At 48.3% G+C, this 27,968-nt stretch overlaps 9 protein-coding genes across 9 annotated transcripts; 4 read left to right on the top strand and 5 right to left on the bottom strand.

Annotated features, from left to right (window-relative positions):
* Positions 1-492: 492 nt before the first annotated feature.
* Positions 493-2,244, top strand: ABOM_008808 (D-arabinono-1,4-lactone oxidase; the record flags this gene model as incomplete). The annotated part of the gene is made up of 1 exon (XM_022535937.1): positions 493-2,244. The coding sequence occupies one exon, from the start codon at positions 493-495 to the stop codon at positions 2,242-2,244; it is 1,752 nt and encodes a 583-aa protein (XP_022387401.1).
* Positions 2,245-5,639: 3,395 nt separating this feature from the next.
* ABOM_008809 (Zn(II)2Cys6 transcription factor domain-containing protein) lies at positions 5,640-6,814 on the top strand (the record flags this gene model as incomplete). The annotated part of the gene is made up of 3 exons (XM_022535938.1): positions 5,640-5,843; positions 5,928-6,025; positions 6,103-6,814. 3 exons carry the CDS (start codon positions 5,640-5,642, stop codon positions 6,812-6,814), a joined length of 1,014 nt encoding a protein of 337 aa, XP_022387400.1.
* Positions 6,815-8,698: 1,884 nt separating this feature from the next.
* ABOM_008810 (protein translocation complex component (Npl1)) lies at positions 8,699-11,119 on the bottom strand (the record flags this gene model as incomplete). The annotated part of the gene is made up of 6 exons (XM_022535939.1): positions 8,699-8,856; positions 8,926-9,858; positions 9,920-10,577; positions 10,639-10,865; positions 10,942-11,026; positions 11,090-11,119. The coding sequence occupies 6 exons, from the start codon at positions 11,117-11,119 to the stop codon at positions 8,699-8,701; spliced, it is 2,091 nt and encodes a 696-aa protein (XP_022387433.1).
* A 1,314-nt stretch (positions 11,120-12,433) lies between these two features.
* On the bottom strand, positions 12,434-12,781 carry ABOM_008811 (uncharacterized protein; the record flags this gene model as incomplete). Its single annotated transcript, XM_022535940.1, has 1 exon — positions 12,434-12,781. The coding sequence occupies one exon, from the start codon at positions 12,779-12,781 to the stop codon at positions 12,434-12,436; it is 348 nt and encodes a 115-aa protein (XP_022387434.1).
* Positions 12,782-15,034: 2,253 nt separating this feature from the next.
* Positions 15,035-16,620, bottom strand: ABOM_008812 (aminopeptidase P family protein; the record flags this gene model as incomplete). The annotated part of the gene is made up of 2 exons (XM_022535941.1): positions 15,035-16,416; positions 16,524-16,620. 2 exons carry the CDS (start codon positions 16,618-16,620, stop codon positions 15,035-15,037), a joined length of 1,479 nt encoding a protein of 492 aa, XP_022387435.1.
* Positions 16,621-17,496: 876 nt separating this feature from the next.
* Positions 17,497-19,172, top strand: ABOM_008813 (SSH4 family protein; the record flags this gene model as incomplete). Its single annotated transcript, XM_022535942.1, has 3 exons — positions 17,497-17,953; positions 18,035-18,340; positions 18,409-19,172. 3 exons carry the CDS (start codon positions 17,497-17,499, stop codon positions 19,170-19,172), a joined length of 1,527 nt encoding a protein of 508 aa, XP_022387398.1.
* A 2,678-nt stretch (positions 19,173-21,850) lies between these two features.
* On the top strand, positions 21,851-23,447 carry pdeA (3',5'-cyclic-nucleotide phosphodiesterase PDE1; the record flags this gene model as incomplete). The annotated part of the gene is made up of 3 exons (XM_022535943.1): positions 21,851-21,923; positions 21,991-22,666; positions 22,721-23,447. The coding sequence occupies 3 exons, from the start codon at positions 21,851-21,853 to the stop codon at positions 23,445-23,447; spliced, it is 1,476 nt and encodes a 491-aa protein (XP_022387431.1).
* Positions 23,448-23,944: 497 nt separating this feature from the next.
* Positions 23,945-25,951, bottom strand: ABOM_008815 (amidase; the record flags this gene model as incomplete). Its single annotated transcript, XM_022535944.1, has 3 exons — positions 23,945-25,062; positions 25,128-25,714; positions 25,827-25,951. The coding sequence occupies 3 exons, from the start codon at positions 25,949-25,951 to the stop codon at positions 23,945-23,947; spliced, it is 1,830 nt and encodes a 609-aa protein (XP_022387396.1).
* Positions 25,952-26,201: 250 nt separating this feature from the next.
* Positions 26,202-27,766, bottom strand: gwt1 (putative GPI anchor biosynthesis protein Gwt1; the record flags this gene model as incomplete). Its single annotated transcript, XM_022535945.1, has 2 exons — positions 26,202-27,608; positions 27,671-27,766. 2 exons carry the CDS (start codon positions 27,764-27,766, stop codon positions 26,202-26,204), a joined length of 1,503 nt encoding a protein of 500 aa, XP_022387432.1.
* Positions 27,767-27,968: the final 202 nt, after the last annotated feature.

Here is a 27,968-nt window from a genome sequence, read left to right on the forward strand (position 1 = left end):
GCTCACTACTAGTAGTTATTTAATGTGACATTACAACAATCCAATTCAACAACTTTTGGCTGGGAGTCTTGAGTATTTCATAGCTAAGCATAGAATAAAAACATGGTACGGCCGTGACTCTAGAACTATGCACAAGTTATATATACTAGTAGTTAAGGTTGCTGCATGCCACACTTGCTTGTGCAGGAGATGGGGCCTATCGCTATCAGGTACTCCAAGGTAACTCTCCTGTCTTGCAGTCGGATTCCAATACGGCCAGTGTCGAAATCTCCCGGCCCGACTCCAGCCGGCCCACTCCGATTCGTCATAGACCGTCACCGTTCCATCATCGCTTAGTTTGTTTTTATTTTTATTTTTTTCTTTATCGCAGTTTCTGCGAGAGGCGCCTCTGATACCTGCGGAAGACATTCGGCCCTTCCCTTCGGCTTACCTTGACCACAATATGTCTTGACTGATATATACGAACAGTTACGTCATATTTTACATTCCAACATGGAGACACTAGACCCCGCGATTCATCGCGAGCTCTCCCGGCTTGACCCCGCAGTGCCTTTCCGCGCATCAACCGAACATTGTCATCATACATGGGCTAGGACGTTCTTCTCGCGGCCGGAGCTGTATATACAGCCGCAATCAATTGAGGAGGTTCAGAAACTAGTGACTCTAGCCCGTCGGTGTCGTCGTCGCTTGGTTACCGTTGGTAGTGGACATTCGCCTTCCGACTTGACGTGTACATCGTCGTGGCTGGTTAACCTAGATAAGTTTAACCGTGTGCTGGATGTCTCGTCTGAGACTGGTGATGTAACGGTTGAGGCGGGCATTCGGCTAAAGGACTTGGGGAAACGTCTGGAAAGACACGGTTTGACTTTGTCTAATTTGGGGAGCATTGACGAGCAGTCCATCGCGGGCGTGATCTCGACAGGCACACATGGAAGTTCCCTGAGGCATGGACTGATTTCTGAATGCATCACATCACTCAAGTTGGTGCTGGCTAATGGGCAATTGGTGCGCTGCAGCGCAACCAATAATCCATCGCTTTTCCGTGCTGCTCTTATTTCTCTTGGAGCGTTGGGTATTATCGTTGAGGTCACTTTCAAGGCGGAGGTATCCTTCAAGGTTGCGTGGCGACAGACTCGACGTTCACTATCAAGTGTCTTAGCTGAGTGGTCAGCCGGCCTGTGGACCTCTCACGAGTTCATTCGCGTCTGGTGGATGCCATATGAGAAGTCTGCTATTGTTTGGCATGCGGACAAAACTGATTTACCCCTTCGCGCACCACCGGCGACGTTCTATGGAGAGACAATCGGATATCATATTTATCATAACTTATTGGCGCTTGCCAATTATTTCCCCCGTATTCTTCCATGGGTTGAATGGTTCGTCTTTGGTCTGCAATATGGGTTTAGATCGGAGGCAAAAGTTACGGAAGCAGTGGAACCCGCTCGTGCTGGTCTCTTGATGAACTGTCTTTACTCGCAGTTCGTCAATGAGTGGGCGCTACCCCTGGAGAAAGGCCCAGAGGCTATCATACGACTGTCGGCTTGGTTAAATGGAGACACCGAGACCGCACGTATTCCGTTCTCCGTTGAAGGGTTGTGGGTGCATTGCCCCATTGAGGTCAGGGTTGCGGATTCAACACATAACAAGAATCCTCGCCCATTCCTTGACCCTAGTCATCACTACGGCCCAACATTGTATCTCAATGCGACTCTTTATCGACCCTATCTCCGGGACCCCCCTTGTAAGGACAGGTACTACGAGGCGTTCGAGTGGCTAATGCGTGAAATGGGTGCGAAACCACACTGGGCCAAGAACTTCAAAGTCACAGGACGCCATGAGCTGCAGGAGTTGTACGGGAAAGACATGGATGAATGGTTAAAAGTGCGTCAAGAGGTTGACCCTGATGGCATGTTCCTTGGCGAATGGCATCGTCGCAACCTTGCCTTACTAGGTGGCGAGAATGATGGAACAATGTCCACCGAGCCGAGGATTCTCTCGCTCCTAGAACGCGAGAAGTCCCGCCGGAGGGCAAATTTCCGCGGGGCTGGCGACGGCTTGGAGTGGATCGGAGATAAGCAGCAACGGGGGGATTCAGGGAATCATGTTGAACCCTTGTTGACGCAAGAGAAAAAGTATGATGGTTCGTCAGAGGGGATGAGCCCAACGACAGCAACCAGCGAAGAGAGTTTCGATCTTCTAGCGGCTGGCGAAGCCAGCACTCTTCTCATAGATGAACGCTCATGATGGGTAAAACATGAATGGGCGAATTCAGAATAGCAAACATGAAAAAATAAAATAGGTTCCTCCCTCCTTCTGCTCCCAAAAGTCTTTGCGGTGACTGGGCGATATTGCTTGCCAATCATTCGTATTGTTTCCCCTCCGCCTACCTTTTATTTTTACCCCTTCCGTATTTCCCTGGTCTGTCTCTCCGTTCTCATTAGCCACCCTTTGTTTGCTGGATCGGAGTTTTCACCCGAGAAAGAAACGGCTTGCAATCTCCCCGAGTTTTGCCATTCATCTACAATATCTATCCTCGGGGTAGCTGTTCCTCGTGTCAGGTATTTCCATGTCATGAGAACGTCTTTCCTTGCTATATTGGGCGTGCTATGTTCTATACCAAGAGAAACTAATGACCAGAGGTCGAGTACGGCAGGCGAAAAGAATCCCGATCAATACTGGGTGACATCAAGGCTGAGAAGCTCTCAGAAATCTGACACGAACCTAGTATCGAAAAGAGACTGTCATGCATTAGAAGTTTGTCTGACATGACACTTTATTTGCGGTCACTGTTGGGAGGATTTTCAATACATACATACCACTTAGGGCCATGTATATGCAAAAATATGCAGATGCTTCACATTTGGCTTTTTCATTAGCCATTCTGAGAAGCCAAATCCAGTATGTGTTCTGTCAACCCTCACCAAGCATCGGCGCTGCCGGATACATTAGCATGATAAGCCGAGTCACTGCGATATCCCCTTTTGGCAGAGGTCGCAGACAAGGATTACAGTCATAGCACCATTCCTTCTTGTCACGACTGAGTGATGGACATACGCATGGGACTCTGTGTAATCATATTACGTCAGGCTAAGTCCTGACATGCAGGCGACGCCAGGATGCTGTTCTTATGAAAGTGTGAGAGATAGTTGCTGTTTCCACTGAACATCAAGGATCCATTCTCTGTGCTTGTATCATTGTGGTAGTCAACCTATGGATCGGCAGGCTGCAATAGGTGTATATCAGTAACGTTGCTGGCAGAGAATCGAGTGTCAGTGATGACGCTGTTGTTAGTGTTGTTGTTCATTGCGGGGCAAATTGAGATTATCACGTTCATTGGCTCCTATTCCTCACCCTGGCCACCACAACCCTTCTTACTAAGGTACTCTCTGCTTTTCATTCCCACTACCCGCTCTCAAATGTCTTCACCAACATCCCTGGGTCCTATAATACGACTAGTTCATGATGAGGAGATGAGGTGTAAACCAACTACAGAGACAACTGGAATAAACCGAATACGAGGAGTGATAATTGCTAATATGTTAGCACTGAACTGCGCCGCATTGCCTATTGGTTCCCAAAGAGGAACTATACTAGTAAGTTGACCAAGTTCCTTGCCCGTTTCGTTGCGATGTATCGACTTCAGTCACCTCTCCGAATAATTTAAATCCGCTATGACGCTGATGCCAACTTCAAACCCCTCTTCGGCTGAGCCTGGATGCGAGTGGACGGACCTTTCCTGCAGTTTGGACTTGTCTTGCAGTCGGAGGTTCCTCAGCCGCTAAGCAAGTTAAAGAAAGAGGGGCAGCCGTGTACCTGTCCTAGTTTCTAGCCTTCATGCTAAAGAGGGGATCGAAGGGTAAGGGTATGAATCCTTGCTTCGCAATTTGTCTTGAGGGACAAAGCCACTGCCCGGGATTTTTATTATTCATTTTTGCCTTTATACCTTCTCCACGGCTTGTGAATAATCCGTGCAGATCCAGAAAACAATAATGACATGGGCACGCCCATGCCATGTATTGCTTTTTCTTCGGCAGCCGAGGACTCGACCGGCCATTCGCTACCCGGCAAGTACGTCCATGTATCTACTAGGCCGTGCATAAACAAGAAAAGCTGTACGACCTCTGTGCGCGTCTTAAAGTCATTGGAAGAAGATGCTGGTTGAGGTTTCTTGACTCGTTTTAGCCTTGGTAGCACTCCCCGTTGCTGCTTCTTTACCATCAGATATTCATCGATTCACCAGCCGGCCTATCAGGTGATAGTTTCAACCTTGCAACAGGCCGTGTCTTCAACTTGAGCCTTTTTCTTTTTCGTCCAGCCACAAAAACGTCGCGTCATACGCGGGATGCGACTCAAGTGCATAGACGATTGGATACAGCAATACACCACACCGCCACCTTGAACGTTTCAGAATGGATTGTCTCTTGATGTATAATCGTTGTACGGTATAGATTTACTTTGACCCGATATTGCCGCGCTGATCGTACAACCACTTTGAGCAATCTCGCAGCCCTGGAATGGTAAATCGTACCGTACCGTACAATATGAGAACGAGTAAGAAAAAGGAAACAAGACTAATGAAAAGTACCCCTTATTGGATCAGCAGGAGTCAGTTCTCTTGGCAGAACAAGTGAGCCAGGATGAGCACGCGCCCGTCCGCTGCATATGATAGTCGAAGTGTGATGAAGGGTCAATGCGCCAATGACAGCTGTCAGAATAAACCGATAGGCGCCCAAGAGCCTATAAGCTGATGTTCACCGATTTTACTTGCGATATCGCAGTGATGTCTACTAGCATGCATGATCCATTTTCTCGATGATGATGCAACAACAAAAAGAAAAGAGAAGAAAAAGGAAACATTACTGCCTGCTGCATCTGCTTGTGGTATTATGCATGGCTAGGGGAAAATAAAGAATGCTACAAGGACCGCGTGCCAGAGGATGTGATCTCTGATGCTTACTCTGCACTTCGCTGCCCAAGGAGGCAAGGATTGTTCCCGGCTAGGCCGATCTAATGAGCGATGTGATGGCCGTCGTTTTTCGCGTTGACGGCTCGGACCGTCAAGCCTGACCGCTGGGATGTCATGGCCAGCGAAATGGTCACCTGTGTTGATGTGAGCCAGGCCAAGCTCTCTGTGTTGACCGCGGGGACCCCGGTGTATCTGCTAGGCTTCCACAGCCACAAATGACTGAGTGATGTCGAGCGACCGGACCGGGTTGATACCATGACAGACTGTAATCCACGTCACCAGCAACCTGTATACGGTGTACGTCGAGGTGGGGAAGGACGAGTGTGCATTCAGGCGGGGCCCCTGCGACGCATTTGTGATTTGTTTTTATTTGCCCTTTTTTATTTGCCCTTTTTTATTTTTATTTTTCTGTTCTGATAAACGTGTTGTCGACATGTGCTCAGAAAAGAGCTCTCAGCCTCTCTTTTCCCTACCAATATCAGGCACCCCACCTGCTTGCTGCTCTTTAGAAATCTAAACCTCTACCCCTCCCCCTCCTTCCTTCTTGACGGCCGATTAGTCACAGCTCCTTTTTATACCCAAGCTTTTTCAACCTGGTAGTCGCAGAAAATCATTCAATTGCCTTTCTTTCTCCGCTAGTATTCTTGTCGCACACTTGTGCTCTCTGAAAATGATGTCCCGCCAACCGAAGCTACGGCCAAAGTCGCACATTCCTGGCTTCCCAGATGCCATGTACGATCTTGCGACAATGTCGTCTTTGTCGCAGCTGGAAGCTCGCACGTCGCTAGGAGAAGATAAGCACGACCAACGTGTCTTTCGCGTCAAGCGCAAGCATGTTCTCAAGGCCTGCGATCGCTGTAGAGTCAAGAAGACCAAGGTTGGTGAAGCAGCCAAAACTCCTATACCGCTATCTTGCATTTTCTTGTAGGATTCAACGGCCAGTCATACTCATTCAGTTTAGTGTGACGGGAAACAACCATGTAACCGCTGTTCCGCGTATAACCATCCATGTCTCTTTCGGGAGAGGAAGGCTACGCAGACAAAGGTCTATTCGCGAGGGTAAGAGCATTTCTGCTTAGGTTCTTCCATCTCAGCGGCTTATGAAGGAAGCTAATCCTGGTGTGATGATTGAACAGGTTCGTTGAAATGCTCGAATCGCACCACTCACTTGTCGTGAAAGCACTGCAGAGGCTCTATAAGCTCTGCCTGAATAAAGACGGGTTTCCGGGAGAGCCCCTTACAGAGTCATCTGACGGTTATCCTTTGACACATGCAATTTTGGACCGCCTCGGACTAATAAAACAAGCCGAGGAGAATGCGGATGAACAAGATGAAGACTCGGAAGATCTTCAATATCTGCGATATATGGCTTCTACTGATTGCAGCGCAACCTCCGATCCATCCCCAGAGCCTGTTACTCCTCCGGAGCCCTCTTCTAGCCACTGCAGTCCTGTGAGCCCCTCCACTAAGGCCGGTGGTCCTTATAAATGGGAATATCAACCTGCTCACCCGGGTCATCATGAACAATTTGCCAGCTACCAACATTCAGGGTTTCATAGCGTGACGATGCCTCGGTCAGCTGGTCTGGTATCTGAGAGCAAGTGTTCCGAAGCACTGCCTCCTGTGTCTAACCCAGAAAACTCATATTACTATTATACGGGTACTAGTGGCAACGCAGAATCAACAAAGGCCCCTCTTCACCCTGGATTGACCGCAGGGCCGAGGGCTAATCATCATTCTACTGGTATGCCTGCTGAAATTCTCAGTAACTACAGCCTTCATTTGCACGATCAACAATCACTCTACCAGGGCCTTGCACCTAGCTGGGCGTCTTACCCATGTGGTTGAACTTCTGACTCTCTCGTGGGGAATCTCCCTCCTGTATTCCCTTTCTTGATCATCTCTTCCTTGACTAGTATCTTTCTTCTATTTATATTCCCATTGACGAGGTCTTTCTACACGCGTAGGACGCGTTGGCACACCCATTTGGTTTCTTGTCTTCACCTTACCTCTCGCTTCACTATCATATGAGTGCGTGGCATATACCCCTCTCTTCATCCTGAGCCATCCTCAGACCTCTTTTACCATCAATATCCAGCGTAGTAAACGCATGGTCCTTCTATGGGAGACAGAAGCCGACCCAAATCTGCCTGCCCAACCTTGGGCAAGGTCGAGGCATTTATTATGCCATTTGTCTACTTTCATTGGCGATAGCTGTCTATCAATTCAGTACCTGAAGTGGTCATATCCCCAATTGATAACTTTTCCCCTACGCCTTCGACCATCTAGGGCTTATAGTTGCACATATGTACCGGGGGTTAGACCAATCGCGTCTTTCCCTTTCATTTTACTGCTCGGGTCTGGAATTCGCTCACTGAGCCGACCTGAGCACACCCTGAGCAGTATGAAGAATGAAGTCAGTCAATTACTAAGCCAGAGGGGCAAGAGGGTGAGTGAGGTAGCCTCGAGGAAGCCGCACCAGTATGTCACCCAAGCTCACTGTCCCTTGTAGTGTTATAGACCGTCATCCATTTCTCTTCGGGAATTGATGGCTGTTGTTCTATAGAAAGGGATTAACAGCTACACATGGGTATGGATAGTAACCAGAAAGTGGTATCCATCTTATGTATTCATATTAATATTCCACCACCTTCATTACTGATTAGCTTTGGTTAGGAACACTTTGGCACTAACTCATCTAGACCCACACGCGCAGCAAAGCGGAATTCTTACCCTTGTCCGAACAGACAACTCATATAATTCTCTTCTCAAATCCCTACTGGGAAATTTGCCCAGATGTCTACTTGAAGGTCAACTAGGCCAATGGTGAATTTTGACACTAAGCAACTACTTTCATAGAGTTGCATACCGGTTCAAAGAATAAAACAAAACGCACTGTGTAATGAGAAGACTAACTCTTGTGTGCTAAACTATGGCAGTCTCTCAACCAAGTTCTAAAATTGATGTGGCTTTCGTCTCTGAAGTAAGCTCATGGCAGATGATGTTACAGGCCTAAGTACTATGAAATTGGACTATGATCATTTCTGCTGTAGACATTGCAGGGTGAACCCTCGATAGTTTATAAAAAAACTATGTGTTCTTCATGAATATTAAAAAAAACATGGCTAGCCGCTGACCATCACTCATATCTACTGATTATCACAAATTCCACTCCTACCTTCTATATCTTTTCCACTTTGTTCTCCTACATAGCTCTATCTAAGAACTGGAAATAGCTATCACTAACACCAATATCGCCTTTAGTTCCTGGCCTCTGTAAGTGACTCAACAAGCTGCTATTAGCCAACAACTCCCGCATGCAGAAGGAAAAAAGAGCCAGAGTTGATAGTTCCGTGCAATCGGATTTACATGGGTACATGAATATGAAGATATATTGGGAACATAAACTACATCCAACATTACTTTTGCTCTCGAGTTAATCACATACCACAACGGTAACCAGACTCCGAAAGACAAAGATTTAAACTCCCTGATATAATGCATAATCTAACAGGTATGTAAGAAAAAATAAATAAGCCCGATATATGTAGTAATCACAATCAGAAGATATCATGAGGACGGAGGAAGACGTAATTATCATCCCACCTCTCCGAATCTCCTTCTGCACCGTCATATTCTCGACTAAGATCGCCTTCTTGTTTCGTCTGACTAAGTTGTTCCTTTTTTTGTCCTTTTTTGATTAGTTCCATACTTCGCCACCCGCTGGACCGCTTAATCGTCAACGTCGGTCTCGGTGTTGGTATCACTGGTATCTCCTGCATCACCGTCGGTGTCACTTTCATCCTCACTAGAATCATCATCTGGCTTCTTGGCCTTCTTCTTGGGTGGTTGGCCGGTCTTCAAGGCCTGCATTTGACCGGCAATAGAATCTGTAGTTGATGGTATATTAGCGTGGTTTCTAGTTAGGGATATACTGTCTAGTAAAGAGAAAGCCTTACCTTCATCGGGCTCACTGATATCGTCCTCTTCCTCCAGCGCAGCTGCCTTAGCAGGATCATCGATGTGAAGTGTGACTTCCATCTTCGTGTCAAGACCAAGGTAGCTGTCACAGAGCAAGTGCATTACGAAGGTAAAGTCTCCGACCTGGGGGGGAGCCTGGAACTGCATCTTGAGAGTTTGGACGTTGAATGTAGGCTTTCCAGCTTCATCGAACAAGGGTTTATCAAAGGTGGTGAAGGTAAATGGTGGAACGGCCATCTTGCCTTGCTTGGGATCGGCTAAGAAAACATGCCACCGAGGAGAGTGATCACGAGCCAGATATGGTGCATGGGCCAGTGGCGGTTGAATGGCTTCAACCTTGCTTTCCACCTTCTCACCGTTGGCGAGCTTCTTGGTCTTGGTAGACTTGCGACCCATGAGAGCATCGAGATCATCCTCATCAGGGTCAGCATCCTCAAGGTCGGCTGAGTTCACTTCCGGAACGTTCGAATAGCCAGGCGGGATGAACCGTGCTTTGACAACGAGCTGGACAAGACTGCTTGGCGTGATAACCTTCTCTCCCATAACCTTGAAGAATGCTTTTGAAACTTCGAGAGCGGGCAGCTGCTTAGCGACAGAGATGGCATTTGCGTATTGCTTCTCAGATAAAAGGCCCGCACCAACTGTGAGGCTGTGACGCTTATCTTCAGGCAGGCTCATGAACTTCTGGACGTTGAAGTGAGTTTTGGCGTCTTCGCCTTCAACAGACTTGACAATGCCATCAGTGAAGTAGGGCAATTGGAGAAGCGGAGATGATCCCGGAGCGATGGCTTGAATTAAGTTCTGAGAAACTTGGAAAGAGCTCAAAATGGGACGAAGGTTACCAAAGGCGAGAGAAATGGCTGTGAAGGCTTCATTCAAAGAGAGCGCAATAGGGGCGGCCTCGTACTTTTCTGCATAGGAAGATTAATGAATTGACCATGTATAATCCACTCTGACCAATATAAAACTTACCTCCATCGAGTGTAGAATCATTTAAGTCAATACGGCCGAGGTAAGCCCACAACAAAGCAAGCGCCTTCCGGCGTGTAGAATCATCCAGTTCCTTAAGCTTTTCGCGGTCTGCAGAAGAGAGGATTGAGGAATCATCTGACAAAACTATTTTTTCCAGTTTCGCCAGGCCAGCCTCTGCTTGTGAGCCCTTAAGCATATCCTTGAACTCGACACCAGAGGAAAGAGCACCGACTATTCCACCCCCAGTGATACCATCCTTGTATTCTCGGAAGATGTTTCCTGCACTAGCCACGAGGACTCTCTCCTTAGTGTATCGCTGTGAGCCATACCACCACCGACCGACAATGTAAGGGAGGAGAACACCAAGCAAGCCGCCATAAACGAGCAGAACGTACTTCCCATTTCCTTCCGTGACAATAAATTGTGGCAAAGCAATTCCAATACTGAAACTTTGCTTGCCATCGGGATGACCGTATTGAATATAGTTGTTACGAACTTCCTCATCTGTGAGTGCTTTGTAGGCCTTGGTCAGCTCAACGAAACGCTCGTTGAGCATTTCGATAGTCTCATTCTTCGCGGGGTCTGGCCGAATCTTGTCGGGGTGATAGATAAGAGACAAACGCTTGTAGTGCCTAGAGATCGCTTTTTCATCGGCGCTCTGATAGATGAAGCCAGTCAGTTAGTAGTCTCTCTTGGGTGGACTTTACACGGAAGCTCACCCTTGAGATACCGAGGATGTCATATGGATCCCAGATCTTGGGTGCTGTTCTGGCAGTGACAATAATCAAATATACCATCCAAGCCATAACTGCATATCCCAAGACAACGGTAACGATGCGCTTGATTCTGCGCTCCTTGCGTAGACGCTTACGCTTCTGCGCTTCAATGAGATCGCCATGTTCCGGCTTGTAATCCGACTTTATTCGAGGGGCGGTGTTCTCAAGTTCTGCAGCGATCGATTGAAAGGTTAAAATACGGAAAATATGAAATCAGCGTGAATCAGAACAAGAGTCAGTGCTGACCTTTGCTCGGCTTGAGAAGGTTATATGTTAACGGGAGTGTAACAAGGCCCGTAAGGGTTAGGATGAAGAACGGGAAAAATTGACCCTGAAGGAAGTATGATTGTTAGCTACTTGATTGAGAAGCTTTGGGGAAAAGCTGAGTACAGACCTGTTCATCATAGGTGTAATCTGTAGACATGGTGAAGCGGATTTATAGAAGACACGGTCGCCCGCGATGGGCAAGACTATAAGGACAACGTGTGACCGTCAGACACTCAATGTGTGGCGCTATAAGTAACTTCCTGGACAGACAAGTAATATGCGACAGATGTAGGACTAGGTGGCTGTTCCCAGGAGCATGTTCCCTCACAGGGTAGGTAAAGGAGACAGAAGTGAAGGTTGTTCCGTCCGTAGTATCTCGATAATTATCGCATCCGCTGTGGTACTAACCTTCAATCTGATCGACCGTGTCCTTTACGGGGCGGTCGCGATACACACCGCCTTCTAAAAATAACTTAGCGTAAGGGTGCTGTCGTCGCCACGAAAATAAGGCTTGCAGGGCGTTTGCTGAGGAACTAGGAATGAGACTACGTACCCGCCAGCGCTAGAGGATTTAGAACTAGTACTCTTTTCCCATTATTGAGGACTACAACCTACAGTGAACATTTTGCAGCATGTCTTAGAGATACATGGTCATTATGATATACAAAGCACACCGTTCTATAAATTTTATACATGACGGATCATCACAATTCATTCATCGTGCTAGAGGGCTCTATTCCTCCGGTGAACATAAAATCAGCTTATGAGTCAAAAAGAGATTTTTGAGCTTGATTTCTTTCCCATGAATGAACCCAAATTCGGGTTCGGTGGAACAGACGACTGGATATGAGAGGGAATGTCTTATATCAATGGTGTTCTCCTCTCTTTACCGTTGATCTCGGACAGTATGGTGGATCGTATAATAGTCGGGGCAAAGAATCTGACAAAGAATGCGGCGGAGATACTTCATGAGCTTCCTGTTTAGCGGGGATTTCAAGCACCAACACATGGCCAGATGCGAACTCAACCCACCAATCAGAAGAACTCTCGGTTCTCGACGTGACAGACGTGATCATCTTCTGGACCAGGGACTCGTGGCCAAGTCGTAAGGGACCAATCCGATACGCATCCTGCTTTGCACAGGAGGAATCTTCATTGCTACAAGTCGAAAACTTGGTTTTGCCCACGGAACTGGTGCTCCCGACTATTTTCAAGTTGGTGGCTTCCTGCTGTCGATAGATTTTTGCTTTTTTCATCTTGCAGGATAGTCTGTCCAGGCACCGGCTCTGGATGTGGAGAAATCTTTTTTTAGAATTCCAACATTCCAAATCTGATGGTAAGGGCGGTTATGGCGGTAAATGCTTCTTATCTTAAGTTGCCCTTCACCCAGGTAGTGGTCTCGGACTCTGTGAGCTAATAAAACCAGTTAGAAGAGACGATCAAAAAATACACAGATCAGGGCTTGGGTAGCTTACGAGTCGATATAATCAAGTCCACCGAAATATTCGAGCATGCGATAGCAAAGTCCGACGTCATCCCCCGGTTCACCTCCAAAAAGACGACATTGCTCGGCCTCCAGCTGTAAGGCCTCTAGCCGTAACGTACGGTCACGCTTCTGCCATGTTGTATACCCATAATGCCAGGTCGGGGCGAAGGATATCGAGATGGAGTCGAGTGAATCGCAGGCGGCAGGGGTCGTTTTAGGGGCTGGACTGCGCGAGTATTTGACGGGATATGGAGGCAGCTCAATGGTAGAGTGATTAACGCTGCGGTTTCTAGATCGTGGGCGTGTGCGACGTCTATTATGCCTTTGTCCCATTCTCTATCAACCTAAGCGAGCGACAAGGACGGTTCTTCCGATAGTTTTCTTTTTCTTTTGTGACACCCGGAATTGACGAGAAAGTAAACAGGCAAGGATGAAATATCAGAACTTTTGAGGAACGTTATAGGGTCGTAATGAGGGAAGTGACCATCACCCCTGGGAAGGATGAGATGAGGTAGAGGAAAGGAATTAAAAGGCCAAATTCAGGAGGCATCCTGCATCAGCTACGTTATATAGCATCAATGACTACAATGGGGTGTGCTGGCTCCAGTGGTGTGACTCACTAGGGCCGAAAATGGAGCCGGAGTTAAAAAGGGAAGAAAAATCTCATCATCCGGGACGGGGGATCCACAACAAGACCCTACTTCGGGTGTACCATCTCCACATTCTGCAGTCTAGAAGCAAAAATACCTAACGAGCCCTTACTATGGTGAAAAATGGCCTCATCAAAATCTGGAATGGCGTAGCGGATTTTGTTCTTGCGTGCTCTTGAGTCATCCTACCGTCAATGTCCTCAGGGAACAAGATAAAAAAAAAGTCAAGGCATGCTCAACTCAATTGTCATGCAAGATCTGATGCCACAGTAGCAAGAATTCAAAGAAAAAAAAATAGTCATTGAGGTATTTACATCCAATCGTCGTTAATGGCTCATTGTACGCTGTACCAGAGGAGGTACTATACATCTAACAAAAAAGCAAGTCGGAGTCCGGAGTACGGCTCCGTCGCAGACAAATAGCAGGGGTCCGTATGCAAGTTGCGTAGATCCCGATCAGGAGACGTTAGAAAGCCACACTAAGAAATTTTAGGAAGGCAGCAAAAATAAAAAATAATTGCAGTGGTGGCATGACGGCAATTCTCGTGCCGATCTCCTTCAAAACTGCCTGCTGACAATACCATACGAGGCCGATGCCGCAGCTCCCGTGCCTAAAGCTGTCCAGAAAGAAGGGATGCCGTACGGACCGATCGGCGCGCTCATAGGTCCGATACATACCAAGTGTAATTTTGCATAACTAGTTAACAGGGAACATGATTTAGTCAGAAGAACACTGAAGAACATCTCAAATCTGCCCTCGTCATCCATCAACGGATCTCGCGGCATGACCGCAATGATATCATAGGGATGGAAACTCGACCGTGTTTCAAAATAGCCAATACTGTGTACAAAAGCGAAAGGTTGACAAACTTTCTTTTCCAACCTGACAAGGAAAGATGGTTAAGTATCAGGCTGGGTTTTTCATCATTCCGGTTTATTTTCTTGCTGGCGTGTTGGGTGTTGCTGGACTGGGTATCACCTCCTTTCCATAGTAGTAGCTGTTAGTTTGGGACACTACTAGTAGGTACTAGGTACACACAAAAGCTAGACTAGGTAGAGCTTTACTATTGGGGAGCTGCAGCTAGTCTCATGCGCGTTTCGAGTGGGCTGACCAGTCCATCATTAGGTCCGTACCTACCTCAAACTCGACTAACGAGGAAGCTATCATCATTTGACACTTGTTTGTGCATGCGTCAGTGATCCACTTGTGCAAGCACACCTGAAAATTTTTCAAAGCACACGGAGGGCTCCCATTGATGGATTATTATGTTGGTCTCGTTGGACAGCTGTATCGTTTGTTGGGTTTTGACATGTAGGGCATAGGTCATGTAGGAGTACTATGTCTAGGACTCTCTGTATCCTTCCCTGCCAACGTTTCCTCCACTTCTTCATTTATCCTCAGTGGCTTCAGGCTCAGGATAAGACGTGGTTGTCCCAATCGCCATGTAGATAATTATTACTTATTTGAAGACCAGCCGGTCGAGATATTAATTGGGTACATACTGTCGGACTAAGGGATTTCAGTTTGTCGGCCCTGTAGGAATGTAAAGCCACATAAGGAATCTTTGGCGAATAATTATGAGGATTCTCGGCGAATCATTCTGTGCGGTGGTGCACCGTGGTGGTCGTTTCGATCTGTGGAGAAGAAAGCCTTCTAGAAGGCGGGTATATATTATTGCTATTGCCAATATAGGTAAAAGTGGTGTGGATATGATGGAGATGGTTCAAGAGGTGGCGCCTAGGAAAAGCCCCAGAAAGGAGACGGGACTACTCCTTAGAGGCCTCCATAAATTACACCGCAATCTCTTGATACATCGTCCTTACGAGTCTAGAATCCCCTTGCTCCAAATTATCCAAGATCATTGACCCGAAAGTACGGAGTAGTTGAAACCACAAAATGATAGTGACGACTCCACCTGGAGTATATGGGATTGAGACTAAGAATTGTCGATCCCGCGACGGATGATCTCCAACATTTCCTCTCCCTTCGGTGCTGTTGTCAGGTTCTCGTACCCCTCAGCGGTGACCAAAATGTCGTCCTCAATGCGGACGCCGCCAATAGGAATGTACTTCTCAGCCTCGTCGAAGTTAATGTATTTCGCCAATGGCAGGTTCTGCGCACTGAGAAGGGCGAGTCTATTGAAGTAGATGCCCGGTTCAATGGTTACTACCATGCCCTCGTCCAATAATGGTACAGACCAATTGCCGTCGGTAAGAAGCGGTACGAAGTCATGGCTACCCCAGTTAGTTTGATTCCCATCTAAAGCTGTGATAGGCCTTTCGGAGACATCGTGGACCTCGAGACCAACATGATGACCCAGACCATGAGGAAAGAAAACAGCAGATGCCCCGGATTCGTAGATGGCACTTGTGCAGTCGTTTGTGAGTATGTCGAGTTGCTGCAACCCTTTGATCGCAATATCATGTGCAAGCAACTGCAGATCTCGAAACCGCACGCCTTTTCGGATGCGTCTAATACACTCTTCCTGCATCTCCTCAACTACACGGTAAATGTTCCTTGCACGTTCACTAGGCCAGTCTGTCCACAAAGGAATCGTACGGGTCACGTCACTTGCGTAGCATTTCCACTCTGCCCCGGCATCTAGACAAACCAGCTGTCTTCCATCGAGGGGCTCGTTGTTTTTAACGTAATGAAGAACAGCCGCGTTCTCTCCTGAGCCAGCAATGATCGCATATGACTGGTTCTTGGCACCGTGGGAGATACAGGTAGCTAAGAACGAACTCTCAATTTCTGCCTCTGTGGACATGCGGTGAATACCTTCAAGTATTTTGCGATGTGCCAGGCCAGATATACAATTGGCCTGACGTATCATCCGCAGCTCATATTCGTCCTTGATTACCCGAGCTGCGTTCATTGCAGGAAGGAGCCGTTCGTTATCTAGCAAGGGGCACTTTGATGGTATCACTGGCTTTTGGCTATTATGCAGGACATATATCGGATGAGACCCCTTATTCTTGTTTGTCCACCACTCAAGATCATGTTGTAAAGCAGCGAAAAAATTGACGCGGTCCACGTCCGATTGTTTATGAGCCTCCTCGATAGTCAGCGTCGGTCCCATCCATACCGCACGACGTAGGTCGAAGTCCGGAACGTATAACGTTAACAAATCAGCTCCAATATCGTACGTTAGATAACAATCCGGCTCATCTATTCCACTGAGGTAGTAGAAATAACGTCTCTGTCGGAATGGCTGTGGTTGGTCTGAGTCGCCCCAATTGACCGTAGGCTGGCCGACAAGGTAGATAAGGCCCGAGGACACTCCTAATTTCATGGCCACCTTACGCGCATGTTGCTTCGCTGCGGACCGCCGCCTGTCAGCCTCCAAAAGCCATCAAGGTCACTCTAGGAGCTCGGAAGAAAGGGATGGAGGGGAAGAATCCAGAGGATTTGGCTCCTTTGCATACCTGGATATTTATCGCACTCGCTGCCTGCCCAAGTAAGGCGGATATGGCAGGTATCGTCAGAGCGGATGACAACATCAGATGGCTCTGAGACACGCATACTTGGAGATATGTGTGAACGCATATTTACGAAGAAGTGTGAGAGGCAGGAAGAGCTATATATCTACATGGGAAGCCAAGGGGCAGCAAGGAACCACAAGAATGGGAAGAAGGAGCAAAGAGAGATGTATCATCGCTCAGCTTGTTTGTTTAATTTGGAGGCGGTTAAGTTGAGGTCGGGTACGACCTACTGATACAATACCGTACATCCGGTATTTAAACTACACCTTGTGATGCTACTAGTACTACCGGAGTTGTAGTAAGTCTTCTTAAAATCCAGGTACTGTACGGAGTACGGAGGTTGTAGTTCCGTATGTTATGTATGTATGTATGTAGTACCTGTTCTTAGGCTGGACGCAGGGTCATCATCTGTCCTTGTAATAACCATACGCTGGTATCCCATACTTTCTTGGGCGGTAGGAATTAGAAGGCGCACGAAGGACTCCAAGGAGTGGTAGAATAACTATCACTACTCATCCCTTTTCTTGGCCTTGCATCCATGGGATACAAGCATAAAGCATTCCAATTTCTGAGCCTGGTGATAGTATACTATATGGAAGACAACCATTGCTACAGCCCCGATCTGTTCTTTGTAATACAGTTAGTTGAACCAGCACATTCGTTATCCGAACGCAATTGTCCGGAAGCGTCGCTGCGCCTCCCCACATGGCGGCGATTCTGGACTATTAACTTCGCTGTTCCTGTACTGTCATCTCACCAACTCATCTTCTCATCTCATCATTATACCCTCTTCCTTCCGCCCCCTCACTTCCATCTACTTTGTTCGCTGCAGTATATTTTTCCCTCTTTTTGTTTTTGTCAACTCTTTCTATACTGATTTAAATTTGACGTCGAGTCCCAAACCAGTCAATGAACAATGCGGGGATCTGAGGCATCGGGGCTCAGTGCCCTATGGGGTGCTCCCTCGACCCTCACCACTTCCGTGATAAGCGATCCAACAACGTCACCAGCCTCACAGTCTCGCTATCCGATCACCGATCCTCAACGGGCGGCATCCAATATTGAACATGTCCTGTTGGCAATGTCCTCTTCAAGTCAAGATGGCGGTCTGGTCAGCGCTGGTGGCAATTCTTCGGGTTCTACCGGCAAGGGTATCTTGATCGGCGTCCTTTCCGCCTTCGGATCTGCAGCAGTTGCGGTGCTTGTTCTTGCGATATTCTTCTTTTTCAAGTATACTCAACGTGGTAGAATTATCCTGGACCGCATTGGCCGCCCGGGTGAATATGATGATGAGCAAGCGTTCTTGCGCGAGGAGACCGAGGCTTTGGAGGCCATGGATGATCTGTCGCGGTCCGAGTATCTGAGGGCAAAGGGTGAGTTTCTGCTCGCTGGCGGCTGAATTCAAGGACCCTGTGTAGTAGTATCGCTCATCGCTAATCTGCGTGGTGTTCTAGCATTCATCGAAGCTAACCCACCCGAATCGATGCAAACCGATATCTCTCTCTCCCAGTTCCTCGCGATCCAAGAAAAGGGTGTTTCAGCGTGGGAGTTCCAACCGGAACTGGAAATCGCGAACTGCTTTGTCGAGGCCCGCACAGAGATTGAGTTCTACGATTCTGAATGCAGCGTGCAAACCAATTTACCTGTTCCAAAACAGAACGATGTTTACTATTGGGAGGCGAAGATATACGATAAGCCCGATAATACTCTCATTGGTATTGGCATGACCACTAAGCCATATCCTTTGTTCCGGTTACCAGGTAGGTTTAATATCGCTTGGGTGGGTGATTTTTGGTGTGTTCTAACCGCTAATATCACTGTTTCTTAGGATATCATAGAGCCTCTGTAGCATACCAAACCACGGGTCACCGGAGATATAATCAGCCCTTTATGCCAACACCATATGGCCCTCCGCTCTCGCAAGGCGACGTGATCGGCGTGGGTTATCGGCCCCGTTCAGGTACGATATTTTTCACTCGGAATGGCAAGAAATTGGAAGATGTGGTTCATGGCCAAAAAGCTCAAAACTTTTTCCCCACTATCGGGGCAAATGGGCCCTGCACTGTTCATGTCAACTTCGGTCAAATGGGCTTTGTGTTTATCGAGGCCAATGTCAAGAAATGGGGATTGGCGCCAATGACGGGTAGTTTAGCTCCCCCACCACCGTATGGTAGCGAGCAGGGTAGCATTCTACTGGAGTCCGGTCGCGAGAGTGCTGCTCAAATCTCCCAGCGAGTTTATCAGGATGCCAACAATGCACGTACGAGTTCCACAGTCAGAATTGCACCGTCAGCCAGCCCCGGTCCGGTCCGGTCCCCAACCGATATTTCCCTCGCCCAGCTCGCCCACATTCCTTCAAATGAAGATGCTGGAGAAGGCTCAAGCCGCGCAAATGTTGGCGATGGGGAGCATGCTCCACTCTTGAATACCCAAGATATCGACCAGGCTCCTCCACCGGAATACTCGAGCCCCGATAGCAGCCGAAGAGGTAGTGAAGATCTGCCGCGCCAGGATCAACCGCCTATACCTAGCTATGATGCGGCTGTCGGCAACCGGGATGACAATCCTTTGCGTCTGAATGGAATTAACTAATTCAGCCGAGGCGTACAATCTAAATTTTCTGTTTCATTCCGTTATTAGCAAAATCTCCTATGATGTGTGTATATGGTCTTGGAACCATCAAATATGCTGGCTTCCTCTTTGTTAATCGATTTTAGCGGCCACGGTTGGCGTTCCAATGGATGGGATTATTGCGATTGGGGGCTTTTATGGGCTTTGTGCCACCAGGATGTGGCAATGACATGAAATAAATAACGTATATAGGGATTGGCTCTTTGTGCTTTGCTTTCTATGTCTCTTCAGATCGACATGCTTTGGGGAAGATATGACACCGCCAATGTTCTGGGCAATCTTGCAGCTCAACCCAAGGCGTGTAGGGATCTGCTTACCCCTGGAAGAGTCTGGCATATCAGACCTGTCAAATGATATCCTATTTTGCTTTCCTTCAGAATTGTAACGGAATGACTCTATGCTGTGCGTGGAGGGTGACGCTCGAAGTAGCCCAACCACAAACAATGCCCTTTCTTGACGGCATCTACACTCACATTTACTTTTGTCTGCCTGTATATGTAGTTGCAGAACTGCAGCTGACTTTTCATCGCCAATTTATGTTTATATCTGCTAGAGGACTTGACATCCTCTCATGCTTCACGGTATAATTACTACATGTTGTCTTCTCGAAAAAGAAAGCCCTTTCTGCGGCAAGCTTTTGAGAATTCAATGCTGGCAGCAATGATACAAACTTTACCAGGATAATGTCTAGGATATGACACTCGGTAGTTACAGAACGTTGATAAACAAGCCGCGTTAGGTATAACGCCATGGTAGCCTGCGGTGATATAGAGATAATTCGTTTCGATCTGCTGGTGCTATTATTAGGTCCCACATGGCAAATGGGACACTGTTCATACCTCAACTCGACCCTTGACAGTCAACGGAAAGTTTTATATAATGCATTTTCACACCTGAAGGAATTGATTATTTCAATCTCACTCGGTACATATCTTTCGTCCCCCGACCACGAGAATGGAGAGAGATGGAAGCACATTCTGCCGTGAGGATCCTTTGTTGTTTGTTCCTTTGCATGACCCTGGGGCCAAATGTCTCTCTTTCCTTTTGTAAATTAGTACATGCATTCATTGAGTAGGACCGGCTCGTAAGGGAGAGTGGGAGCACAAGCCCGCTACTTCCCATCACCGCTACTAGTAGTACCTCTCCTACACCGAATAGGACGAGTACTCCACATACTCACCTCGTAGGGCAGAAAAGAAGCAAAGCAAAAGCGAAAAAGTGGGTCAGACGAATTAAATCAGGTAATGAGTTTCCCCACAATCTCAGATCGATCACCGAGTTTCAGCCTTTCAGGTGATAATCGGGTTGCGTGCCGCAACTGGAGACGGTCTGTCGACGTCATCCAACCATATATTTCCTTTCAGCTCGCACGGTTACATTCGAGCTGTTGCTACTTGCGCTAACTTTATTCTCCATCGGTTGAAATGAAAGAATGGGCCTCTGCTTACCCGCCTTTTGCTCATGTGAGGGGAAAAGGAAAAGAAAAAAAATAAAGGAAAAAGAAAAAGAGCCACAGCTAGGCTGAAAGCTGTTCCTTTCGTTCCTGATCTTAATTCTGCTTATCCCATCGCTCGCCAACTCGAAGTGCGCGGCACCATTCTTTAACCTCTTTCTTAACTGGCTGGGGTTTCCCGCTACTTCTTGAAGTAAGAAACAGACAGTATACGTTGTCGATTTATCATCATTACTTTCTTTGTCGTTCTTTGTTGGACCTATCCGTCAATCGTGGTTCTCCGATCGCAGATTACCAGCCACATTTACATCACTTCCGCTCGCGAACTCCAAGACGGAGGAAAAAGCAAATCCTGCCCTGGAAAAAGTTCTGGTTTGTGCAACACAAGCCTTGCTGGAGATTCTGTGGACAGTAGCAATCCTACCGAAGGCAATTGCAATCAATCTGTGGACGCCTAGACCCGGTCTTTCGGTTTTAGCAGCTCTCTGTCGGTGAGTCCTCAGCAATGATCATCGCTACATGTCGCGACGGAAGATCTCACAGCGCTTTGCTAGTGCTCAAATAGCTCCACTAGTCCTGTACTCAGCCAGACAACATCCTAAGGAACTGTAGAGCCATTGCGCATCTCCTTGCTGCACTCCAATTGCGAAATCGCGTGCGACACGAAATTGCGGGAGGTCTGCCATTTCGCTATATTTCTGACGAGCAGAAGCAATGAGGTAGTTGTCGACCAGATGACGGACACACTTCACTAACTTTTAATCTTCCTATCAACTGTGAATCACGCAGTCGCTTCTGCACATATACACACCTTCTCTCTTCCAAAAGCGAGCTGGCCAGCACTGAGAAAAATACCTCATTTAATATTCGGCACCTCCACAGATTAGATGCTTGTTTCCCAAATCTGTTAACCGAAGAAAAACGAATCTATTTCTTAGTTGCATACAGACGAAATGAATCAGTCACGAGGCAAACGGGCTTCTGGGAGAGGAAAAGGGAAGGGGAAAATAAAGCAGGATATTGTAGGCCCAGAGCTCAATGTTGAAGTTCCTGCAGCGGGTCTGTTTGCGAGGCCCCCCGAGCCTGGAAAAGGAGGTTTACAAGTAATTGTCCTGGTAAGTCCAGCCTATAACACACGTATAACATTCCCCATTTCCTCAATCACTGTTCTGTACCGCTTCGCACAATGGTTTCGTATCTGAAGGACAAGGCCTTGCGGCTCTTGCCTAGACCATCCCTCGGCGCTCTATCTTTCCGCGGTATCGCACGACTCTCGGAATTCAACAGATAGGTTGAATGCTAACTTGTCTCAAAAGGGTCCAACAGGAGGCCCACGGGAAGATCGAGTAACAGGGATTCTCGTCCGATCGACATCAACCAGCTGGAGACCAGATACGGTGATTGCGGTCGATGCGGGAACCTTACTCAGTGGAATCATTCATATCTTAGAAACACACAATGACATGGATGAGATGGTAGTTCAGGCTGGCCCGTTTACCGACATGCCTCTACCTTTCCAGACTGCTCCAGCGAATGCAGCACACATTCTGCGAGAAGTCATTGGACCCATCTTGGTCACTCATCCGCACTTGGACCATTTCTCAGGATTTGCCATGAACTCACCAATCCTAGAGGCAACGAACGGTCCCAAGACAGTAGCTGCACTACCTTCTGTCATCTCCGCCATAAAGACTCATATTTTCAACGAAGTGATCTGGCCAAACCTTTCGGATGAAGATGGCGGCGCAGGTCTGATTACCTACCAACGTTTGCAAGAAGGAGGCAACCCAAGGATGGGCCGAGATGAGATGAGAGGCTATACTCGGGCTTGTGAGGGTTTGTACTACAGATGTTTTGGCGTTAGTCATGGGTGTACTAGGAGACACTATACCCCCGAAGCTGAGATGCGACGCTCGTTAAGTACTGCAATGTACTTGGGTGACCCATTCGTGATGCGTTCAGCTTCAAGAGCCGCTATCTCCTTGACTCAAGAAGAGCCAGGGTAAGTGTGGTCCTTCGGATGCTACTCGTAGTACTAAACGAATGAATTTTATAGGTACATGTCTCCGGCCATGCGTAGACCTTCGAACCCGCGGGATACCTGGACGAGTGTTGAAAGCTCTGCATTTTTCATACGTGAACAGCACTCGGGCCGCGAGATTATCATCTTCGGCGATGTTGAACCCGATTCAATCTCAGTCGAGCCCCGCAACAGGCGTGTTTGGGAGGCGGCAGCACCTCGTATAGTTTCAGGGAAACTGTGCGCGATCTTCATCGAATGCTCTTATACTGATGATGTGGAAGATGAGTCTTTATACGGCCATCTTTGCCCCCGACACTTAATCGCGGAACTCAAGGTGCTGGCTTGCGAAGTTGTTAAAGCCAAAGACCCAAGCAGTTCGGGGACTGGCAAACGCAAACGGCCCAGCAGAGAAACACTCGCAGACTCGCAGCCAACGAGTCCCAAGACTCGGCGGTCACAAGATGTGCTTCCTGGGGCTTCTACAACGGCAATTACCAGCGCTCCCCAAGCAGTGCCCGGCAGCTCCACTGACCCTTCTGGTACTCGAGCTTTAGGAGCCCTGGCTGAGGAGTCTAACTGGCCGCACGATGAGGCACCTTTGGTTAACTTGAGGGTCTATCTCATTCACATCAAAGAAGATATGGATGGTGGCCCGTGTCCAAGTGATACTATCGTGACTCAGCTTCGAGACCAAGCACAGGCTGCTAATCTAGGATGCGAATTCCATGCACCCAAACGTGGCGAGAGTGTTCACATTTAAGGTTAACAGACCAACAAAGCTCCTCTCTGGTTTTCTGAGATTCATATACTCTGTATGAACTACGTTCACAGGCGCCACGTGGCCCAGGACTGTGATATAAGAAGGTTCCTGTATCTTTCCCCTTATATCAGGAGGCTCACTCTAAGCGGATACTGGGTCGTTCTACGATCTTGGCGTCGCGCCCATTATTCTTTGGTTACAGGGCTGAGCCCGTCTTTCTAGTTTCAGCGTTGCAAACTTATGTATCTTCAATGATGTACATACATTTACTTTGCTTTCCTCGATGCCTTATCCATGTATGCTACCAAATATTCTTTTCACAGCTGAACAGCGAGCACAATGATACCAAAACTTTGATGGCGGTACCAACACTCTCCGTCGAGCAAGCAAGCAATGCCATCGGCTAGGCATCTTAGACATATTCATTATAACAACCAACTATGGTGCTAACTATAGGACAAGACAAACTATAAGCATCTGAGAATTCTACCTACGGTTTACTTTCTCGCCGAAGCAATCACGTCTTCCCACAGAGACCCTTCACCGTAAGGGATCCTTAGACCCGTCGACTGCTCATCCACCTGCTCTTTAATAGCCAATTGATTCTCAGGGAGGTCCAAAATGGCTTCACCGTCTCTAGCGAAAGCAATAAGATCCTCCTCGGTACCCCATTCACCCATAGCCATCAAACCAACAGGCACACGAGTATCCTGCACATAACCCGCAGGACAGTTGATAGCCGGACAACCGGTGAAATTAGCCAACCACACATACTCCATATTGCGTACGGAGGACTTCCCATCCGACAAGCCGCGCGAGAGGTCGGCCTCGCCGTTGATCTTCCAGCCGGGGATGGGCGTACTGGGGGTGAGGATGAGGAGGCCCGGGTGCTTCCTAAACAAATAGGCGAGATGACACATGATGATGTTGCGGAGGCGCTGGGAGGCGAGGAAATCCTGACCGGAAATCTGCCACATGCCCATAGAGACGAGGACCTTGTTGGGGGCCGATAGCTTGCCGATCTGGTCAGGGGTGAGGCCCGAGGCGATTTCCGTCATGATGGTGAGGACGTGGGCGCGCTGGCCTTCCGGGAGGTAAGGGATTGTGATGTCGATGACATCATAGCCTTGTTTGCGGTAGAAATCGAGGGCTCGGTCAAAGACGGCACGGACAGAAGGCTCGGCGCGGTCGATCCAGTCGCTGACGATGCCGATGGCTTTGGTGCGCGGTTTGGACGACTGGGCTTGCAGGCTAGTGAGGGGGTCGGGGAAAGATGCGGATGGTGGGTCTTGCTCTGCGGGTGCTGGTGCTGCCATGATGCGGTATGCGAGGGCCAGATCGTCAATGCTGGCTGCCATGGGGCCGTAGACGCCGACCGTTTGCGCGAGGGATACCGTTGGCGTGGCGCTAATGCGGCCATGTGATGGTTTCAGGCCCCAGATTCCACAGAAGGACGACGGGATCCTGATTGAGCCCCCGCCGTCTGCGCCCAGGGCGATGGGCACCAGGCCTGCGCCAACAGCGTACCCAGACCCGCCGGATGAGCCGCCGCAGTAGTAGTTGTGGTTATGGGGGTTGCGGGGTGTTCCGTGATTCGGGTTGTTGTTGTTGGTATCTGTGTTGCCTGGGTTAGCTATGCTGCCTTTTTACATGGGAAGCAATATTGTAGACACGGCTTACCCAGACCCAGCTCGTGCATGGTTGTCTTTCCAACAATGATTGCGCCGGCCTCTTCCCATTTCTTCACACACCATGACGTCCCCGTAAACTCGCCTGTGAAATCCAATTTACTTCCCAGGGTCCGTCGATATCCTTCAATATGCACTTCATCTTTCACGACAACCGGTACTCCGTCCAGCGGACCCAGCGCCTTCCCATCCTTGTATCTCTTTGTCGATGCCTCCGCCGCAGCGCGAACCCGCTCAACCTGCGATTCTAGGAATGCAACGGAGTGCTTACCGGGAGGTTTCACATCCCGACGGACTAGGGGCATCAATGTTTCGGCCACGGCGAGGGGGGTCAATTCGCCAGATTTATACAGCGCACAGTAATCGGCAGAGGTATAGTAACCCGAAGACCCGTTTCTCCTCCGAGTGGGGATAGTAAGTTCAGCCGGGGATGAGGAAATGTCGGGCTTATTCTCGAGGACAGGTATAACGGTAGGATCGTAGCGGGCGGCGTACTGCTTCAAATGGGGAATATCGTGGATTATATCGAAACCGGCATTGCGCCAGAAGTAGCTTTGGATGAAGCTCACGTTGTGAATGCTGATTGGGGTGGATTATTAGTTGAAATTTTATTTTCGTGATCCATGTACTTTTTTCTTCCTTCTTCCTTTCTTTAAAGTTGGGAGAAATGCTTGGTTGATATGAAGCTTACAGTGTAGCTCCGATAGCTAGAGGGAGTCCACGAAAGACGGGGATCGATTGGTCTTCATTCTTGTAGGGTACGGACGGTCCTTCGCGGACCTCGGGATAGTGGATGAACTGCGGTTGGGAACTCATTGTGAGGCGTGGGCGATCTCTCGACCCAAGAGCAGAGCAGAGTGTGAGGAAATGTAGTAGTGATGAGTTTAAATCATTTTGTTGATAAATCAATCAATGGACCGCGGTTCAGCATGTGGTCCAGCGCCAAGCCACAGTGTCATCAAAGATCACTGATCGGCTCCATTGATTTTATTTATAGTTTAAAGTTCGTAATGTACATATGTCCATTATTATTTTACACAATTATTATATAGACAATTCTATGTTTTCACAGGCTGAGCTTGATGTTAGCTTTGTCCAGTGCTAGTGCGATGCCGGTTATGATGACCACATATGCGATCAAGACTGCCGTGGCATGCGCAGTGGTGACGTCGAGTGTGGGGACGCTCAGATTAACAGCTCCTGTGAGGAGATTTGCTACGAGAAACAGTGCCAGCCCATTCTTGTTGAAGGCTGCCATGATGCGGCTTGTCGCAAATGATGTCCGTTCAAGTTCACCGTCCTTCCCAGTTTCCCGGTGGGTGGGGGGAAAGAAAGTACTCTCGAGGAGACAGAAAAGGAACAGTTGAGCATTGTTGAAGGCAGACACCCAGAGCACATAAGGCATGTTAGCTAGACGGCGCGAAACTGGGATTCCGGCCCCCAAACCCATCGCATGTGTGGAATTAAACGCGAAAAGCGTTGTCCAAACCAGAGTTTGCAGTCCCAGGCTAATAAGCACATTCTTTCTGGCTTGTTGGGGTGACCTTGACGGCGACGTTCCGCGCGGGATGATTCTGACGCCAATCGCACGTCCAGCAAGGAAGATCGCAAGGTATCCCAGAAAGGAGAAAACACCTTCCCGGTTTTTAGAAAGCAGGCCTGGCCCACGCGGAGAGACAAAAATGTAACTCTTAAGATCTGTCGATTCCAGGGCTACCTGATACAGGACCGCAATACCCAGAGACAGGATCTCGTAGGATGGAATGATTGTAGCTAGGGCGTCGAAGATCTCCACAAATGGGGGTAGGAGGCCCAACGTAAAGAAGAAGTTCCAGTGCACTCCGTACTCCGTTACATGTTCCGCATAGTCGAGACCTTTGACGCTATATAATCGGATCAATCCAAGGACGAGCAAAGGGACTGAGTGTCGTGTGGAGGCTGTCAACCTCTGCCACAGGGCAATCTTCTTCGAGCGACTGTTCCGACCTTTAAGAATCGAGCGAGCAGAGACCACTCCGCCAGAAAATACAAACGACCCAACCCCAAGATCCATGAGCGATGTGCCCCAGTTCTCAGCCTTCGCGAACCGCCGAGGGAAAATACGAAAGTCAACTGCTAAGATAGCAACGCAAGTGATGACCATCATAGCGGCGCGATATGTCGTGAGAAACGGGTGAACAGGTAATGGTTCGGGGGAGTCAGATGCATGCTTCGGGGCATTCTTCTTAGCTGCGGCTGATGAGCGCGGAGGTTTGGCTTTCTGTAGCGTGCGGGAAGGCGTCGAAGTGAGTAGTAGTATAAGAGCTGGAAGGGCTAGGAGGATATTTAGGGACCATGGCGCAGATGAATAGAGTGTAGTTGCAAAGAGAATGGACAACACGTTCAGGAAGAAGTCGGTGACTAATGCCGGCGCACTATAGGGATCGAAGAAGGAAAGACGAGACTGGAGTACCGACCAGAGAAGAACTGAGGCCTGGTTGGTTAATTGTGTTAGCCAAAGCGTAGCTGTAGAGCGAAGTCAAGAGCACCACTTACAGGAGCAACGAGGGTGACGGCGTTGATCTCCAGGATGCTTCCACCTGTGAGATTCGACACAAACGCCTCTTTTCGAGCTTTATAACTTGAATCCATGTTGATGCCTCAACTGCTAAATATGCGTTAAAGCTTCCTTCTAGTGACCCCTCAATTCAATTCAGTACTGGAGAATTGGGTATAGTTTCTTCGTCGACCCATACCAAGCGAGAAGCTATCGGATATTAGATGATGACAGCTTGCAATCGGCGTGCATCGAACAGCATATACTTGTACATTACTGTACGGTACACAGGTAACA

Source organism: Aspergillus bombycis, assembly GCF_001792695.1.
Source record: "Aspergillus bombycis strain NRRL26010 chromosome Unknown contig00066, whole genome shotgun sequence".
Taxonomy (NCBI): Eukaryota; Fungi; Ascomycota; class Eurotiomycetes; order Eurotiales; family Aspergillaceae; genus Aspergillus; species Aspergillus bombycis.